Source organism: Anomaloglossus baeobatrachus, chromosome 3 (assembly GCF_048569485.1).
Source record: "Anomaloglossus baeobatrachus isolate aAnoBae1 chromosome 3, aAnoBae1.hap1, whole genome shotgun sequence".
In the NCBI taxonomy this organism is placed as follows: domain Eukaryota; kingdom Metazoa; phylum Chordata; class Amphibia; order Anura; family Aromobatidae; genus Anomaloglossus; species Anomaloglossus baeobatrachus.
This window is the reverse complement of record NC_134355.1, coordinates 145,831,422-145,849,192: the sequence shown is the minus strand read 5'-3', so window position 1 is coordinate 145,849,192 and position 17,771 is coordinate 145,831,422. Positions and strand designations below refer to the sequence as shown.

The 17,771-nt window shown below is 43.9% G+C and overlaps 1 protein-coding gene across 7 annotated transcripts in view; it reads left to right on the top strand.

Moving 5' to 3' along the window:
* Positions 1-17,771, top strand: part of BIRC6 (baculoviral IAP repeat containing 6) — a 533,701-nt gene that overhangs the window by 419,832 nt on the left and 96,098 nt on the right. For 6 of the 7 annotated variants that reach the window (XM_075339505.1, XM_075339507.1, XM_075339508.1 and 3 more), the window contains exons 64-65: positions 3,513-3,677; positions 14,811-14,976. In XM_075339505.1, the coding sequence (XP_075195620.1) occupies positions 3,513-3,677; positions 14,811-14,976 (331 nt within the window). The remainder of the gene's footprint in view (positions 1-3,512; positions 3,678-14,810; positions 14,977-17,771) is intronic. The other variant, XM_075339504.1, reaches the window with a different exon arrangement.

The window sequence follows — 17,771 nt, the reverse complement described above, 5'->3', positions numbered from 1 at the left end:
TAACTTCTATCATACACATACCGTATTGCTCACTAGGCTGACACATTTTTGGCAGCATTATGGAGGCACCATTTGCATCTACATGTGAATGCAACATTAAAACTCTGTAGATACTTTTGACAAGGAAAATAAATTATTTTTACCTATGTTAATTTGAGCTAATACAATAAGGCTGGGGCCACACGGGCACTACTGCGATCCACTTGCATGAGACTCGGCTCGTGCTGGCAGTACAGCAGAGCCGAGTGTCATGCCTGTGTCCTTGCAACTGAGGTCCGTTCGTGCGAGCAGACCTCAGCTGCGGGGGGCGGGCCGGCACTCAGGAGAGGAGGGAGGGATTTCTCTCCCTCTCTCCTGTGTAGCCGGGTATTGCCATTCTCGCACTGCACTAGCAGTACACCGGTGTACCGCGAGTGCAGTGCGATTTTTCTCTCGCCCCATTCACTTGAATGGGTGCGAGAGAAAGAGACTCAGCTTACAATCGCAGCATGCTGCGATTGTTTTCTCAGTCCGATTAGGGCTGAGAAAATAATCGCCCATGTGTGCTGACACACAGGCTAGAATTGGTCCGAGGGGAATGCGATGTTTTATCGCACTCCACTCGCACCGATTTTCTCGCCGTGTGGCTTAGCCCTAACTGTCCTAAATTTCAGTCTAATATTTTTATTTTTTATTTTTCTTTTCTACCTCCTTCCACATGTTATGCAGCTGTAGCATAATACAGGTTTTAGATTTTTCTCTTACTGGAGTGTCCCTCTCTGTAATACAGGCTGTACATGAGCTCAGGGTGTATCCAAGGTGCTGCTGTCTTCACTTCTTTTTATATATCTGCACAGCTCCAGAACTGCACTTATTTCTTTTCCATATCTATGGCATGTTTACTTTCCCTAAAACTGTAGATGCTTTCGCCGATGTTCACTGCAGATCTGTGTACAACCACCTCTTGCTATCTCTAACACTGAGAGAAGGGAGAACAGAGAGAGCCATCATAAGTAGGAGAACTGGCGGATATGAATCAGTAAAAGCAGTGAGCTAAAGCACTTGCAATTAATCTGCATACATTTCTCAACAAAGACTATTTAGAATGTTGCTTAACTTTGCAGTTAAAAATAAATAATAAAGTGTAATTTTGTGCAACCTTTAAGGTATGGTTTGGGAATTATTTTTAGTGCTACTGGTTTACAAACCTCCATCCAAAGACATTAGCATGATGCAGATTTTTAACTATACACTGTGTTCCAAATTATTATGCATAAAATATTTTTTCATATTTTCCTAAATTAACTTTATGAATTGCTGTCATTGTTATTTTCCAGTCATCTACTATTCGAGTATAATTGAAATGTTTTTGATCAAACTGCCTATGAAAAAAGTATATTTTTAAAAATAATAAACACTCAAAATGCATGTTCCAAATTATGCACAGCAGAGTTTTCAACCTTTTTTTTTTTTATTTTGCAAAACAAAATGGTCAATTGTGAAATTCTAAGCATTATCAGCTTATTACAAAATGAAATCAAACAGTTTTCAAGTGAAAACTTAATTCTATGTGATGCTACATTTGCACATAGGACCCCTTGTTTGAAAGAAGCTTCTGAACTCTCTCGTCCATTGAATGTCAGTTTTTGGATGGTTTGTGATTCAATTGTTTTGCATGTGGACAGAATACCCTCCCAGAGCTGTTGCTTAGATGTGAACTGCCTCCCGCCATCATAGACACTCCTTTTGATGATGCTCCAGAGGTTCTCAATGGGGTTGAGGTCAGGGGAACATGGTGGCCACACCGTAAGTTTGTCCTCTTTTATGCCCATAGCAGCCAGAGATGCAGATGTGTTATTTGCAGCATGAGACTGTGCATTATCATGCATGAAAATGATCTTGCTGCGGAATGCACGGTTCTTCCTCCTGAACCATGGCAGGAAGTGCTGTTTTAGAAACTCCACATAGATTATGGAGTTCATCTTTACCCCTTCAGGGATCCTAAAGGGGCCGACAATCTCTATCCCCATGATTCCAGCCCAAAACATTACTCCACCTCCTCCTTGTTGGCGCCTTAGCTGTGTTTTCATGGGGTGTCCATCAACCAGCCATCCTCCACTCCATCCATCTGGACCATCGAGCGTTGCACGGCACTCCATCGGTGAACAAAACAGTTTGGAAGTCAGTCTTCATGTATCGTTTGGCCCACTGGAGCCGTTTCTGCTTGTGTGCAGTGGATAGAGGTGGTCGACAGGATGGCTTATGCACAGCTGCAAACCTCTGAAGGACGTTTGGAGCACCAGCAGTTTCAAAAACGTGTCTGCTGCTATGACAAGGCATTTAGCAGCTGCTCTTTTAACCTGACGCAATTGCCTTTTGGAAAGAGTCCTCAATTTTTCCTTATCAGCACGCACACGTGTGCTGTGAATCAGCTACATACATACTTCTTGATTGTGCGTTGATCACGAAGTGTCTTGGCAATGTTGATTGTAGTCATGCCTTGACCTAAATACTCCACAATTTGTTGCTTCTCAGCAGCCGACACATCCTAAAGCAAACAAGATTCTAGGGTGTATAAAAAGAGAGATTAGATCCCGTGATCCCAACGTATTGTTACCCCTCTATAAATCACTTGTAAGGCCACATCTGGAATACGGGATCCAGTTTTGGGCTCCACATTTTAAAAAGGACATTCAGAAGTTAGAGTCAGTTCAAAGGCGGGCAACTAGACTATTACAAGGAATGGAAGGCCTCCCATATGATGGCAGATTGAAAAAGTTAGATATGTTTAGCTTAGAAAAAAGACGTCTCAGAGGAGATCTCATTTATATGTATAAATACATGTGTGGTCAATATAAAGGACTGGCACATGACTTATTTCTTCCGAAAACAATACTAAGGACCAGGGGGCACTCACTGCGAGTGGAAGAAAAGCGATTCCGACACCTAAATAGGAAAGGGTTCTTTACAGTTAGAGCGGTCAGACTGTGGAATGCCCTACCACAAGAGGTAGTAATGGCAGATAATATAACAGCTTTTAAAAAAGGGCTGGATGATTTCCTCAGTACACAAAACATTGTTGGTTATAAATGACTTAGTGACTAAATGTAGAACGGGTGGAGGAAGGTTGAACTAGATGGACCTAGGTCTTTTTTCAACCTAAGTAACTATGTAACTAAAAAAAAAAAATGTAGGCTGCTTAATAATGTGGAACAGCCTTCTTAAGTCGTCTTGCCTTTATTTGGACACACCTGCCAAACTAATGTGCACAGGTATCTGCAATTGCTTTCAGTGATATAAAGAGCCCTGACACACACCACCATCAATGAGTTTAAATGACAAACAAAAAATGTCTAACCTTATCACTCCTAAACTCTTTTTGCATTATAATTTAAAACGCAGTGTACATGTATGAATCTGCAACAGTAGTAGCAAAAACTGGTGTAAACTTACCCTTAACATCTTTAAAGTGTTTGAATTTTTTCTCTCGTCTTGTTGCACTCTAAGTTCTTCTCATCCAGATTTTCTTTAAGCCACAGGTGTCAAGCACGCACAGCAGCGGTACTTGTGAAGAACAGCAGCTTTATTGGGCTAAGGGTACTGGATTTGGCACTGGATCTACTGCTTCGGGCTGGGATGTTGAGCAGGCCCTTACAAAACAGCGACTGGAGGAGGAGCATGTCACCTGCTTGTTACTGGTAAATATCACTACTGCTTTTTTTTTTTTTTATATTAAGCAGGTGGTAGGGTAGAAGTATTTTTTACTTTGCTGTTATACGTTCTTGTTACCGTGTTTTTCCAAAAATAAGACATCGTCTTATATTTTTTTTGCCCCCCCCCCCCCCCAAAAAGCACTAGGGCTTATTTTTGGAGGAGGTCTTATTCTTGGAGAAACACGGTTGGGGGTAAGTTTACCCCCCAAAAAAGCAGACCCCCCCCCACTTCCCAGGAGACTCCTACTCACCAGACTAGGACGTGTGCGTGGCTCCCAGGCCCTCCTGTGATCTCCGGTTGGTGCTGCACGCCGTCCTACCCTGCTGCTAGCTGACACACACAGAAGATCCCAGACACACACAGCAGATCACACACACAGCAGATCACACACACAGCAGATCACACACACAGCAGATCACACACACAGCAGATCACACACACAGCAGATCACACACACAGCAGATCACACACACAGCAGATCTCACACACAGCCGATCGCAGGCACACACAGCCGATCGCAGGCGCACACACACAGCCGATCGCAGACACACACACAGCCGATCGCAGACACACACACAGCACATCACATCCAACACTTACGGCAGCAGGGAATGAGAGCAAATCAAGTGTCCCGCCGCAGGTCCTGTTCGTTGCGCTGCACCGCACTGCCTCTCAGGATTTTCCCGGCGAGAAGAGATCGGTGTCGCTGGATGAGGTGAGTATGTATGCGATCCGATGTGTGTGCGATCCGATGTTTGTGTGTGTGATTTGATGTTTGCGTGTGATCCAATGTTTGTGTGTGCGATCTGATTATGTGTGCGATATGACTGTGTGTGCGATCCGATGTTTGTGTGTGAGAGCAGATGTGTGCGATCACTGCAGGTCCTGCTGCTCGGCGTCTGGTGAGTGTGATTGCCGGGTACCGCTGTGTATAATGAAGTGTCCTGCAGTATCTAACTTTTTTAGCTGCACGGACACTTCATTATTGATCCGGGACTAGGGCTTATTTTCGGGGGAAGGCTTAAATTTAAGCCTTTTTCCGAAAATGCTGAAAATGCCTGCTAGGGCTTATTTTTGGGGGAGGGCTTATTTTTGGAAAAACACAGTAGTAACAATGACTCTGGTGCCTTGAGGAACATATACAGTGGATCAACCTTGAGAGGCATTATGGAACCGTGCAGTTTGGGTGCGATTTGTATTTTTACCAGAACTTCATCATGTTTTTTGGTATTTCTATCCTCTCTAGATATCAATTGAATCTCCTGGCATGACTTGGAGAAGAAAAAAAAAAAATAATATATTATTATAATATAATAATATATATAATATATTACACCACAGAGCAATGTATGCTAGGCACAACACTACTGTAACCAGTCACTAGCATTAGCATCAATGGTAGGGCACTTGGCAATGACTGCTGGGTCCTGTGATTGGTTGCAGTTGTCATATGAAGGCAGAAAGTCATTACTGTAAGATAGCTAATAAATACCTATGAGTATAGATGGGCTAACCTGCAGATTTGTGGGTTCGCTTGGTCTGGCTGTAAAAAAAACTGTTTGGGTTTGCCCATCACTCCTATGGACGACCGCAGCAGCGATAATTTACTCGCTGCGTGTAAGTTAATTGCTTCATCACATTCCCTGATTTGTGCCATTTTTTTAAAACTCATGGAGAAATGCTTTCTTTTTCTCGTAAACTTTAATTTTTTTACTTGCTGTACTATTTAATATACTTACAAGTGAAAAGGTTTTGGTACAGTGTTAGCCAGTTGAAAAATTATTGAATGTTCTCATACAAGTAAAATATATCTTTGTACCGTGTTAGCCAGTAGAGATAAAAAAATTGTTTAAAAGAACAGAGAGTCCTCAGTGGTTGATACCTTTTAATGGCTAACTGAAAAGATGGTAAGCTTGCAATTATTACCATCTTTTCAGTTAGCCATTAAAAGGTATCAACCACTGAGGACTCTCTGTTCTTTTAAACAATTTTTGAATGTTCTCAGTGAGAGGAACAAAATTATAATCTTGTGATACCTTGTAATGGCTAACTAAAATAAAATAAAGTGATGTTACAAAGCAAGCTTTCGAGACATCTCAGGTCCCTTCATCAGGCATGGTATGACAAAATATCTGAAGAAACACAAATATATGCACAAATAGAGCAGAGGGATGGCATAATTAAAGACAGTTAAATAAACAAACACTGAGCTTAGAAAGTGAATCCTTAATTAGCTTTGATTAGTGGTGTGAGAGTTTTATTGTCCCAATATCTATGGAGGATCAGAGGTCTGGTGAGTCTCTGGAATAGACTTGTCAGATTTTGTAATGTGCCATAAATCCTTCTGACAGGTTGAGTCCTGTGTCAACAGAGTTAAACATTTTAATCAATTTGTATTCCCAGACCCTTTTATGGCTCTTTGATCTGAAGTTGCCTTTTAATATGACAACTTTCATATGGTTTATGTTGTGTCCTGAAGCACAGAAATGTTTGGCCACAGGTAAATGGATTTTTTTTGTCTGTAATTGTGTGGCGGTGAGATCTCATCCTTGCTCTCAGTCTCTATCCTGTTTCTCCAACATAGAGGCCCCCAATAGGACATATGGTGCACAGGATTAAGTACACTATGTTGAAAGAGGAACATGTGAATGTCCCAGGAATTTTATAGTCCTTCTGTGTGTTAGGGATCTGTATCCAGTCTTTGGTCTCTACATGAGTGCAGGTTTTGCAGCTCTTTACATTGCAAGGATCAGTTCCTCATGATGCTCCTTAAATTAGGAGGTTGTCTGTAGCACAGCAATGGAGAATCTTTGAATATTGGTTTTAATCGGTTATCCTTGTGTAAAATGTGATGAAGTTTCTTGGCCGTTCTTCTCAGTACCTCAAGCTGTGGGTTGTAGGTCACTGCCAGAGGTACTCGACTATTTTCCTCTTTTTGTTTGTATTAAAGCAGTTCACTTCTAGGGGTCCTTGTTGCTCTAATGATCTGATCATCTATGGAGGTGGGGTGGTAGCCTTGGTTTAGAAATGTCTTCTTAAGATGGGTTAAGTGTTCATCCCTGTCTGCAGGGCTGGAACAGACCGGATACAGATACAGTTAGGTCCAGAAATATTTGGACAGTGACACAAGTTTTGTTATTTTAGCTGTTTACAAAAACATGTTCAGAAGTTCAATTATATACATAATATGGGCTGAAAGTGCACACTCCCAGCTGCAATATGAGAGTTTTCACATCCAAATCGGAGAAAGGGTTTAGGAATCATAGCTCTGTAATGCATAGCCTCCTCTTTTTAAAGGGACCAAAAGTAATTGGACAAGGGACTCTAAGGGCTGCAATTAATTCTGAAGGCGTCTCCCTTGTTAACCTGTAATCAATGAAGTAGTTAAAAGGTCTGGGGTTGATTACAGGTGTGTGGTTTTGCATTTGGAAGCTGTTGCTGTGACCAGACAACATGCGGTCTAAGGAACTCTCAATTGAGGTGAAGCAGAACATCCTGAGGCTGAAAAAAAAGAAAAAATCCATCAGAGAGATAGCAGACATGCTTGGAGTAGCAAAATCAACAGTCGGGTACATTCTGAGAAAAAGGAATTGACTGGTGAGCTTGGGAACTCAAAAAGGCCTGGGCGTCCACGGATGACAACAGTGGTGGATGATCGCCGCATACTTTCTTTGGTGAAGAAGAACCCGTTCACAACATCAACTGAAGTCCAGAACACTCTCAGTGAAGTAGGTGTATCTGTCTCTAAGTCAACAGTAAAGAGAAGACTCCATGAAAGTAAATACAAAGGGTTCACATCTAGATGCAAACCATTCATCAATTCCAAAAATAGACAGGCCAGAGTTAAATTTGCTGAAAAACACCTCATGAAGCCAGCTCAGTTCTGGAAAAGTATTCTATGGACAGATGAGACAAAGATCAACCTGTACCAGAATGATGGCAAGAAAAAAGTTTGGAGAAGAAAGGGAACGGCACATGATCCAAGGCACACCACATCCTCTGTAAAACATGGTGGAGGCAACGTGATGGCATGGGCATGCATGGCTTTCAATGGCACTGGGTCACTTGTGTTTATTGATGACATAACAGCAGACGAGAGTAGCCGGATGAAGTCTGAAGTGTACCGGGATATACTTTCAGCCCAGATTCAGCCAAATGCCGCAAAGTTGATCGGACGGCGCTTCATAGTACAGATGGACAATGACCCCAAGCATACAGCCAAAGCTACCCAGGAGTTCATGAGTGCAAAAAAGTGGAACATTCTGCAATGGCCAAGTCAATCACGAGATCTTAACCCAATTGAGCATGCATTTCACTTGCTCAAATCCAGACTTAAGACGGAAAGACCCACAAACAAGCAAGACCTGAAGGCTGCGGCTGTAAAGGCCTGGCAAAGCATTAAGAAGGAGGAAACCCAGCGTTTGGTGATGTCCATGGGTTCCAGACTTAAGGCAGTGATTGCCTCCAAAGGATTCGCAACAAAATATTGAAAATAAAAATATTTTGTTTGGGTTTGGTTTATTTGTCCAATTACTTTTGACCTCCTAAAATTATTATTATTATTATTATTATTATTGTTTATTTATAGAGCACCATTGATTCCATGGTGCTGTACATGAGGGGGTTACATACAGAATACATGTACACGTTACAATAGACAGACTAGCACAGGGGGAAGAGGGCCCTGCCCTTGCGGGCTTACATCCTAAAGGATTTTGGGGAGGAGACAGTAGGTGGGGTGTAGGTGGGGCGGCAGCTCCGCACGGTGGTGGGGCGGCAGCTCCGCACGGTGGTGGGGCGGCAGCTCCCGCACGGTGGTGGGGCGGCAGCTCCGCACGGTGGTGGGGCGGCAGCTCCGCACGGTGGTGGGGCGGCAGCTCCGCACGGTGGTGGGGCGGCAGCTCCGCACGGTGGTGGGGCGGCAGCTCCGCACGGTGGTGGGGCGGCAGCTCCGCACGGTGGTGGGGCGGCAGCTCCGCACGGTGGTGGGGCGGCAGCTCCGCACGGTGGTGGGGCGGCAGCTCCGCACGGTGGTGGGGCGGCAGCTCCGCACGGTGGTGGGGCGGTGAGGTCATTGTAGATTATAGGCATTTCTGAACAGATGAGTTTTCAGGGTCCGTTTGAAGTTTGCAAGTGTAGTAGATAGTCTGACGTGTTGAGGCAGTGAGTTCCAGGAGACTGGGGATGCTCGGGAGAAGTCTTGGAGTCGGTTGCATGAGGAGCGAATGAGAGAGGAGGATAGAAGGAGATCTTGGGAGGACCGGAGGTTACGTTTTGGAGTGTAGCGAGAGATTAGTTCAGAGATATATGGAGGAGACAGATTATGGATAGCTTTGTAGGTCAGTGTTAGTAATTTGAATTGGATACGGTGGAAGATTGGGAGCCAGTGGAGGGACTTGCAGAGAGGAGAAGCGGGGTGGTATTGAGGAGAGAGGTGGATCAGTCGGGCAGCAGAGTTAAGGATGGACTGGAGAGGGGCGAGTGTGTTAGCAGGGAGACCACAGAGGAGGATGTTGCAGTAGTCGATGCGGGAGATTATGAGGGCGTGCACTAGAATTTTTGTAGATTGGGGATTGAGAAAAGGGCGGATTCTGGAGATATTTTTGAGTTGAAAACGGCAGGAGGTGGTGAGGGATTGGATGTGCGGTATGAAGGACAGGGCAGAGTCAAAGGTCACTCCGAGGCACCGAACTTTGGGTGCTGGGGAGAGCGTGATGTTATTAATTGTAATGGATAGATCAGGTGGAGAGTGCAGGGGAGATGGAGGAAAGATGATCAGTTCAGTTTTGGCCATATTGAGCTTTAGGAAGCGAGAGGAAAAGAAGGAAGATATAGCAGATAGGCACTCTGGGATTCTGGACAGCAGAGATGTGACATCTGGACCAGAGAGGTAGATCTGAGTGTCATCGGCATATAGGTGGTACTGGAAGCCATGGGACTTTATGAGTTGTCCCAGGCCAAATGTATAGATAGAAAAAAGTAAGGGTCCCAGGACAGAGCCTTGAGGGACACCAACAGAGAGAGAACGGGATGAAGAGGTTGTGTGGGAATGGGAGACACTAAAAGTGCGGTTGGAGAGGTATGAAGAGATCCAAGAGAGAGCGAGGTCTCTGACACCAAGGGAAGAGAGGATCTGTAGTAGCAGGGAGTGGTCAACAGTGTCAAAGGCTGAGGATAGGTCTAGAAGTAGGAGTACAGAGAAGTGGTTGTTAGCTTTGGCGGTAAGTAAGTCATTTGTGATTTTAGTCAGGGCAGTTTCAGTGGAATGATGTGGACGGAAGCCGGACTGTAGGTTGTCAAAGAGAGAGTTAGAGGAGAGGTGGGAGGAAAGTTCAGCATGGACGTGCTGTTCCAGGAGTTTTGAGGCAAGTGGGAGTAGCGATATGGGTCGATAGCTGGTAGTAGAGGTTGGGTCGAGGGAAGGTAAAGAAATGTGTACAATTCCTACAATTTCTATCAGATATTTTTGTTCAAATCTTCAAATTAAACGTTACAATCTGCACTTGAATTCTGTTGTAGAGGTTTCATTTCAAATCCAATGTGGTGGCATGCAGAGCCCAACTCGCGAAAATTGTGTCACTGTCCAAATATTTCTGGACCTAACTGTACCTAACACACAGAAGGACTATAAAATTCCTGGGACATTCACATGTTCCTCTTCCAACATAGTGTTCTTAATCTTGTGCACCATATGTCCTATTGGGGGCCTCTATGTTGGAGAAACAGGACAGAGACTGAGAGCAAGGATGAGATCTCACTGCCACACAATTACAGACAAAAAAAATCCATTTACCTGTGGCTAAACATTTCTGTGCTTCAGGACACAACATAAACCATATGAAAGTTGTCATATTAAAAGGCAACTTCAGATCAAAGAGCCATCAAAGGGTCTGGGAATACAAATTCATTAAAATGTTTAACTCTGTGGACACAGGACTCAACCTGTCAGAAGGATTTATGGCCCATTACAAAATCTGAGGAGTCTATGGGTACCTTCACACTTAGCGATGCAGCAGCGATCCGACCAGCGATCTGACCTGGTCAGGATCGCTGCTGCATCGCTACATGGTCGCTGGTGAGCTGTCAAACAGGCAGATCTCACCAGCGACCAGTGAACAGCCCCCAGCCAGCAGCGACGTGCAAGCGACGCTGCGCTTGCACGGAGCCGCCGTCTGGAAGCTGCGGAGACTGGTAACTAAGGTAAACATCGGGTATGGTTACCCGATGTTTACATTAGTTACCAGTGTGAGCAGGGAGCAGGGAGCCGCGCACACTAAGCGCTGGCTCCTTGCTCTCCTAGCTACAGTACACATCGGGTTAATTAACCCGATGTGTAATGCAGCTACATGTGCAGAGAGCAGGGAGCCGCGCACACTGAGCGCTGGCTCCTTGCTCTCCTAGCTGCTGTACACATCGGGTTAATTAACCCGATGTGTACAGCAGCTACATGTGCAGAGAGCCGGAGCCGGCAGCACAGGCAGCGTGAGAGCTGCGGAGGCTGGTAACTAAGGTAAATATCGGGTAACCACCTTGGTTACCCGATGTTTATCTTGGTTACAAGCTTACCTCAGCTGTCAGACGCCGGCTCCTGCTCGCTTCATTTGTCGCTCTCTCGCTGTCACACACAGCGATCTGTGTGTCACAGCAGGAGAGCGGCTTTGAAGAAAACGAACCAGGGCTGTGTGTAACGAGCAGCGATCTCGCAGCAGGGGCCAGATTGCTGCTCAGTGTCACACACAGCGAGATCGCTAATGAGGTCACTGCTGCGTCACAAAAAGCGTGACTCAGCAGCGATCTCGGCAGCGAGCTCGCTGTGTGTGAAGCACCCCTATGCCAGAGATTCACCAGACCTCTAATCCTACATGGATATTGGGACAATAAAACTCTCTCACCACTAATCAAAGCTAATTAAGGATTCACTTTCTAAGTTCAGTGTTTGTTTATTTAAATGTCTTTTATTATGCCATCCCTCTGCTCTGTGCATATATTTGTTTCTTCAGATATTTTGTCATACCATGCCTGGTGAAGGGACCTGAAATGTCTCGAAAGCTTGCTTTGTAACATCACTTTATTTTATTTTAGTTAGCCATTAAAAGGTATCACAAGATTATAATTTTGTTCCTCACACTGAGAACATTCAATAATTTAATATACTGTAGCACCAACAGATTCTATAGCAATGTGCAGAAATTGGCACAGCTTACATTGGTCCCATTGCTCATTGTTTTTGGAGTGTGAGAAGAAAGAAGCCAAAGTACCGGGAAGAGACCCACCCAGGCACCGGTAGAGCATGCAAACTCCATGTGAATTTGAGTCCCGGACCCCTGTGCTGAAAGCCTGCAGAAGCTAACCACTGAGCGTTTTTGGGGTGGATGTGTCCTTTTCCGCCTCCAGGAAGTTTGAAATGCAGCGATGTTAAATTCAATGATTGCTATGTAGGTTATAGAGATTTTCCAATGTGCAGAAACATCGGAGAATCCTGCATCTGAGTTGAGCCAAGGAAAGCAGTGGTCTGTGGAAAAGCCGATTCAATAAACTTCTCGCTTGACAGATTCTTTTAATCTTTTTAAAATGCAGTATGAGGGATTTAGAAAAGGATTGCAAGATTGGATTGCTTTCATACAGATCCATATAATTGAGTAAAGAGATTCATCTCACGGTGTAGCCATTTCTGTAGCCTTATAATGTGCCTTCTACGTTTTCTGGCATGCATGCTAATGCACAGCACCATTTTTTTCTTGTATTTTTTGTTAGAGAAACATTGAGTTAATTTACAGACTAAGAGCTTTCGCTTGGCGTGTAGGTGGGTGTTCAGTGTATTAGAGAGGTTATTTGCCTTTTCCAGTGTTTGATATAACTTTTCAGTTTTAAAGGGAAGGTGCTATAGAAAATAAAAATAACTAAGAAATGTAAAGTATCAATTTTTTAATCTTTTTTCTAAATATAATTTTGTTTTTAATTGAGCAAAATATAAAAACTAATTTAAAAAGTTTGATATATTCCACTAGTGTAACTAGCTCACATTACAGCTGCAGTAAAAGCGGGCGTAATCTGCTCTCCTGTGTGATGTCGGTCCTCCCTTTCTGGGTGTTTGCAAAAGGACAAAGGCGGATAAAGTTTAGGATCACAGTGTGAAGCCATTTTGTTGGTGACTGCAAAGTGATCCTGAACTGTGGAAAATGTCACAGAGGACCACTGGCATAGTGCTCCACTGTATAATGTGCCTCACTGTATACTGTGCCACCTCTTATCCCAGCAACTCCTCCTGTCACCGCTCTGCTCACACTGGGCACAGAGAACTGACAGGAGGAACTGCCGTTGTATTAAAAATAGATTCCAAAATCAGTATTATTAATACAAAAATTACAATCTTGTCACCTTCCCTTTAATGTTACACCACTTAGGATTTCTATTGCAGCATGAAGAAGGAAAAGTTGTGACAGTATGAATATCGAAGTATCAATAGACAGGTTATTGATACCCAAATAATGACAAAAGGAGAATAATTATATTTTCAGAACATCTCAATTTATTCAGTGTCCAGTATAATCACTACACGCCCTTACAGGTTATTCATGGTTGTTTGAGGAATGTTTTCTGCCACACTAAATACACTTAGGCACACATCATCAAGATTCGCTGCTGGCAGCTCCTTCTACAACTGCCGACTAATGATGACCTGGATGTGCTTGATGCAAGATGAGTCCGCTGACGCTGTAGCCCATAGTAGCATGTTTAGGCCACATATGCTCCTCCCAGTAGCACAAGCACTACTTAAGACACTTTGAAGAAAGAATTGGCCGTACCATTAGTTGCACAACTAAATCAATGTAACACTAAGCTGGTAACGTAGCTGGAATGAAGAATAGAGGGTTGCAGCTACCATCAGTTATGCCAACCCATACCATAATCCTGAGATTAGGACCAGTGTGACATTCTTTTGCGAAGGCCTCTTCATGATTTTGTTTGCATGATCTCCAGATAATTCACGGGCTGTAATGGAGCAATGGAAGTCTGTCCTCTTCATTGATGAGTCCATCTTGGGCGAAAATATAGCACATTAATTTCGAGACCACTTGGGCAACACCCTGAGGGCGCCTTCTTGAGGGATTCCAACAATGTAGTGGGTGCCTCTGGATCCAATGAGCACCCCTACCTGTGATATTTCAATGGATAGAATATTTGATCCCTGTGTTTAATTTTAGGTTGAATCATTCCCAACAATCTCAGGTTTCAGCCAACTTTCCCTTCTACTTGTTAGATCACTCCCTCCTTCCACAAACCATATATTTGGGCATGCAGGTCTTTGAAATGTAAATCCTTTGACACTTTTTTTATATGCTATCTGTTGCTGCATTCCCGAATGTTTTTTTGTTTTGTTTTTTTATTCGTACACAATTGAGTCAAAGTGCACGGAGTGTGACACAGCACTTCCCAAGTCTCTGCCTCCTGAGGTTATTTCCACCTCCTATCCAACAATCAGGTTCTTTAGCCCCATGCAAAGAAATCTGACATTGAGGTAACAATCAAGCTAAAGAGGCTGGTGTAGTTGTGAAAACAAACTCTGAGGCAGAGACTTGAGTGCTCTTCCACGCTCATGACCCGTAATATAAACGAAAGACATGAATTTTTCAGAAGTGCAGCAGCAGGTAAAAGATATAAAGGTGTTGATAGAATTAAATGTCAGCAAGCAGCATTCCCATTTATATAGTTTGGAGGGAGGATCTTTCTGACATATGCCCATAAAGCTATGCCCAACAGGGTTTTGCTTGTTTCTCTTTGGCCCACGGTGGACAAATATTTATGATAAATGTTAGCTGATCCATTGTAAAGACTCGATATGCATATGTTGAGTAACTTCACCTGCAGAATATATCTGCATTTTATTGCTCTTTTTGTGCCTCTAGTGGAAGCATTTCCTGGGGTGTTTACATTTATGCTAAAATGAAAATTTAGCACCAACCTTTCAGCTGTTTGTCCTTTTTTATTCCAGCAGATTTTTATAGCAATCATAATTTTATTTTTTTGTATGTGTATACATATATATTTTTCAAAATCGCTAATTTCCAGAGAGCATATGTGCTGCAAATCTGAATATTACTGTTTCTTTTTTACAGGTTCTTGCTAGCTATATAAATCCATCTGGGTGTGCAATTAATGGAGAGGTGCCAGCCAGCGAGAGTCGAGGGCAAAATAGTAATGCGCTTCCATCTGTCTTGTTGGAACTGCTAAGTCAATCCTGTCTTATACCGGCTATGTCATCATACTTGCGGAATGACTCAGGTACTTTTCCTTGCAAAAGTGTTAATTGAAAAAGTTAACGATGCATTTTCCATATCAGCTACAGATTGTGTTCATATAATGTTATAAAGTGTTCGGTTGGTCACATTATTCTCCCGGTGCAGTGTATGCAGACCTGGCTGTATCCTTGTGCTGATATATACTGGTACTCTGCTTTTCTGAGCTCCTGTAATGTTATACCTAGATGAAAGTGTCTGAATAACCTTTAAGCATTCCTTTTTTTTTCCCTTGTGGTATACTTTTTCAGCAAATTGATATTTTTCAGTTTTTAATAACATTTGTTTATTGCAACTGTTATATTTAAAGTAGGTTTTTGGTATTCCTACATGGAGTTAAAGAGTTATCGGGGGCTTTGAGGGGGTTTTTTTTGGCTGAAAACGAGCCATCAGGTAGTTGCTAACTTCCTTCTTGTTCTTCCCTACAACGATCGCTTCCGGCACCCGGGCCACCCCAATCAGTGATTCTCCAGCTTCCGGTGACATCATTCTGTTCTGTCGATGGGGCGTCATTGCCAATGATATGATTCACAGCCGGCTCCCTGCTGCTTTAGGATGATCCAACTGACAATCTGCATTACGTTCGCAGTGATCTCCCATCAATAGAGCAGAGCGGAAGAGAAAGAGCTGCACTTTTGATGGGAAGTCCAGTGAAGTGCCACCTGAGCCAGAACAGATTGTTGCCGGGCTAGGTTGCAACTAACTTCTGGTACATTTATATATATATAAATGTATATAAAATATATATATATATATATATATATATATATATATATATATATATATATATATATATATATATATATATATATATATATATATATATATATATTTTTGGTATATCCTGGTGACACTTGCTCTATAAAGTGGGGGATATCCCTTTAAAGATCAAGTTGGGATTTTTTTTCATTTCAAGACAACTTTTGTTTTTTTTTTTTGCAGAATAATCCCTGTGTATTTTGACATTATTCTAAATCAAATCTAATGCATCAGAATTTATCTGTTAGTGACATGATTAAAGTGACGCAATGTGATATGATAGATACACGTACCTAGGTATTAGAGATTATTGGTTATGTTGCACCAAAAGGGGAAGCTGCATACAAGATTTTGAAGAGACTATATCCTTAGTCTGAGTAAAGAACAGTAGAACAAGACTGTTATTCAAGAGCCCTATTTGAGTTGCTCATCCTGATTTCTCAATTCAAGACAACTTTTGAACTGTATAAAGTGACATATTAAAGGGAACCTGTCACCACTTTTTCGGCCTATAAGCTGCGGCCACCACCACCGGGTTCTTATATACAGCATTCTAACATACTGTATACAAGAGCCCAGGCCGGGGGTATAACATAAAAAACACTTTATAATGCTCACCTACCTTTCACGCTATGGAGTTGGGTCATATGGGCGTCTCCATTCTCCGGTGGCGGTGCCTCCTCTTTCGGCCATTTTCGTCCTCCTTCTGAAGCCTGTGTGCATGACACATAATACGTCATACACACTCGCCGGTCCTGCGCAGGCGCACTACAATACTTTGATCTGCCCTGCTCAGGGCAGATCAAAGTGCGTCTGCGCAGGACCTCAATGCTGGCGAGTTTGGAGGATGTAGACGCCTCATGAACCCCGGCTACAGAAGAAGGAAGACAAAGATGGCCGAAAGAGTCGGCACCAGACGACGAAGACGCTCATCTGACTAGAATGCAGCGCGACTGTTAGGTGAGTATTATAAAGTGTTTATGTTCTACACAGCGGCCTGGGCTCTTATATACAGCACTAGAAGGTGGCCCGATTCTACGCATCGGGTATTCTAGAATTTACGTATTGTGTAGTTCATGTATGATTTTTGTTATATATATATATATATATAGAGATGTTGTTGTGTGTAGTTACCAAGTGTTTGTGTAGGCGCTGTACATGTTCTGGGTGTTGTCTGGGTGTGACGGGGGTGAGAGCGGTGTTGTATGTGTGTTGCGTGTGTTGCGTTGTTTGTGGAGCGCTGTGTGTCTGTAGCGTTGTGTGTGTGTGTTGCGCGGTTTGTGTGTGTGTGGTGTGTTTTGGGGGAGGTATGTTTTGTGCAATGTGTGTGTTGTGCGGTATGTGCGTATATTTGTGTGTGCCGCGGTGTTTGTGTGTTGGGTGTTGTGTGTGTGCAGCGTTGTCTGTGTGTGTGGGTGTCTGTGTAGGGCAGTTGTTTGTGGTTCCCAGTGTGTGTGTGTGTGTGTGTTGGGTGTGTTGTGCAGTGCGCGCGCGCGTGTGTGTGTGTGTGTGTGTGTGTGTGTGTGTGTGTGTGTGCATCAGCCTCTCTTCTCTCAGCCTACCTCTCCCAGCCTCCCTCCTCCCAGCCTCCCTCAGCATCAGCCTCCCTCTCCCAGCCTCCCCAAGCATCAGCCTCCACCAGCATCAGCCTCTCTCCTTCCAGCCTCCGCCAGCATCAGCCTCCCTCTCCCAGCCTTCCCCAGGATCAGCCTCTCTCCTCCCAGCCTCCGTCCTCCCAGCCTTCCCCAGCATCAGCTTTCCCCTCCCAGCCTCCCTCAGCATCAGCCTTCCCCAGCATCAGCCTCTCTCCTCCCAGCCTCAGCCTCTCTCCTTCCAGCCTCCCCCAGCATCAGCCTCTCTCCTTCCAGCTTCCCTCCGCATCAGCCTCCCCTTCCCAGCCTTCCCCAGGATCAGCCTCTCTCCTCCCAGCCTCCTTCCTCCCAGCCTCCCCCTCCCAGCCTCCCTCAGCATCAGCCTTCCGCTCCCAGTCTCCCCCAGCATCAGCCTCCCCATGCATCAGCC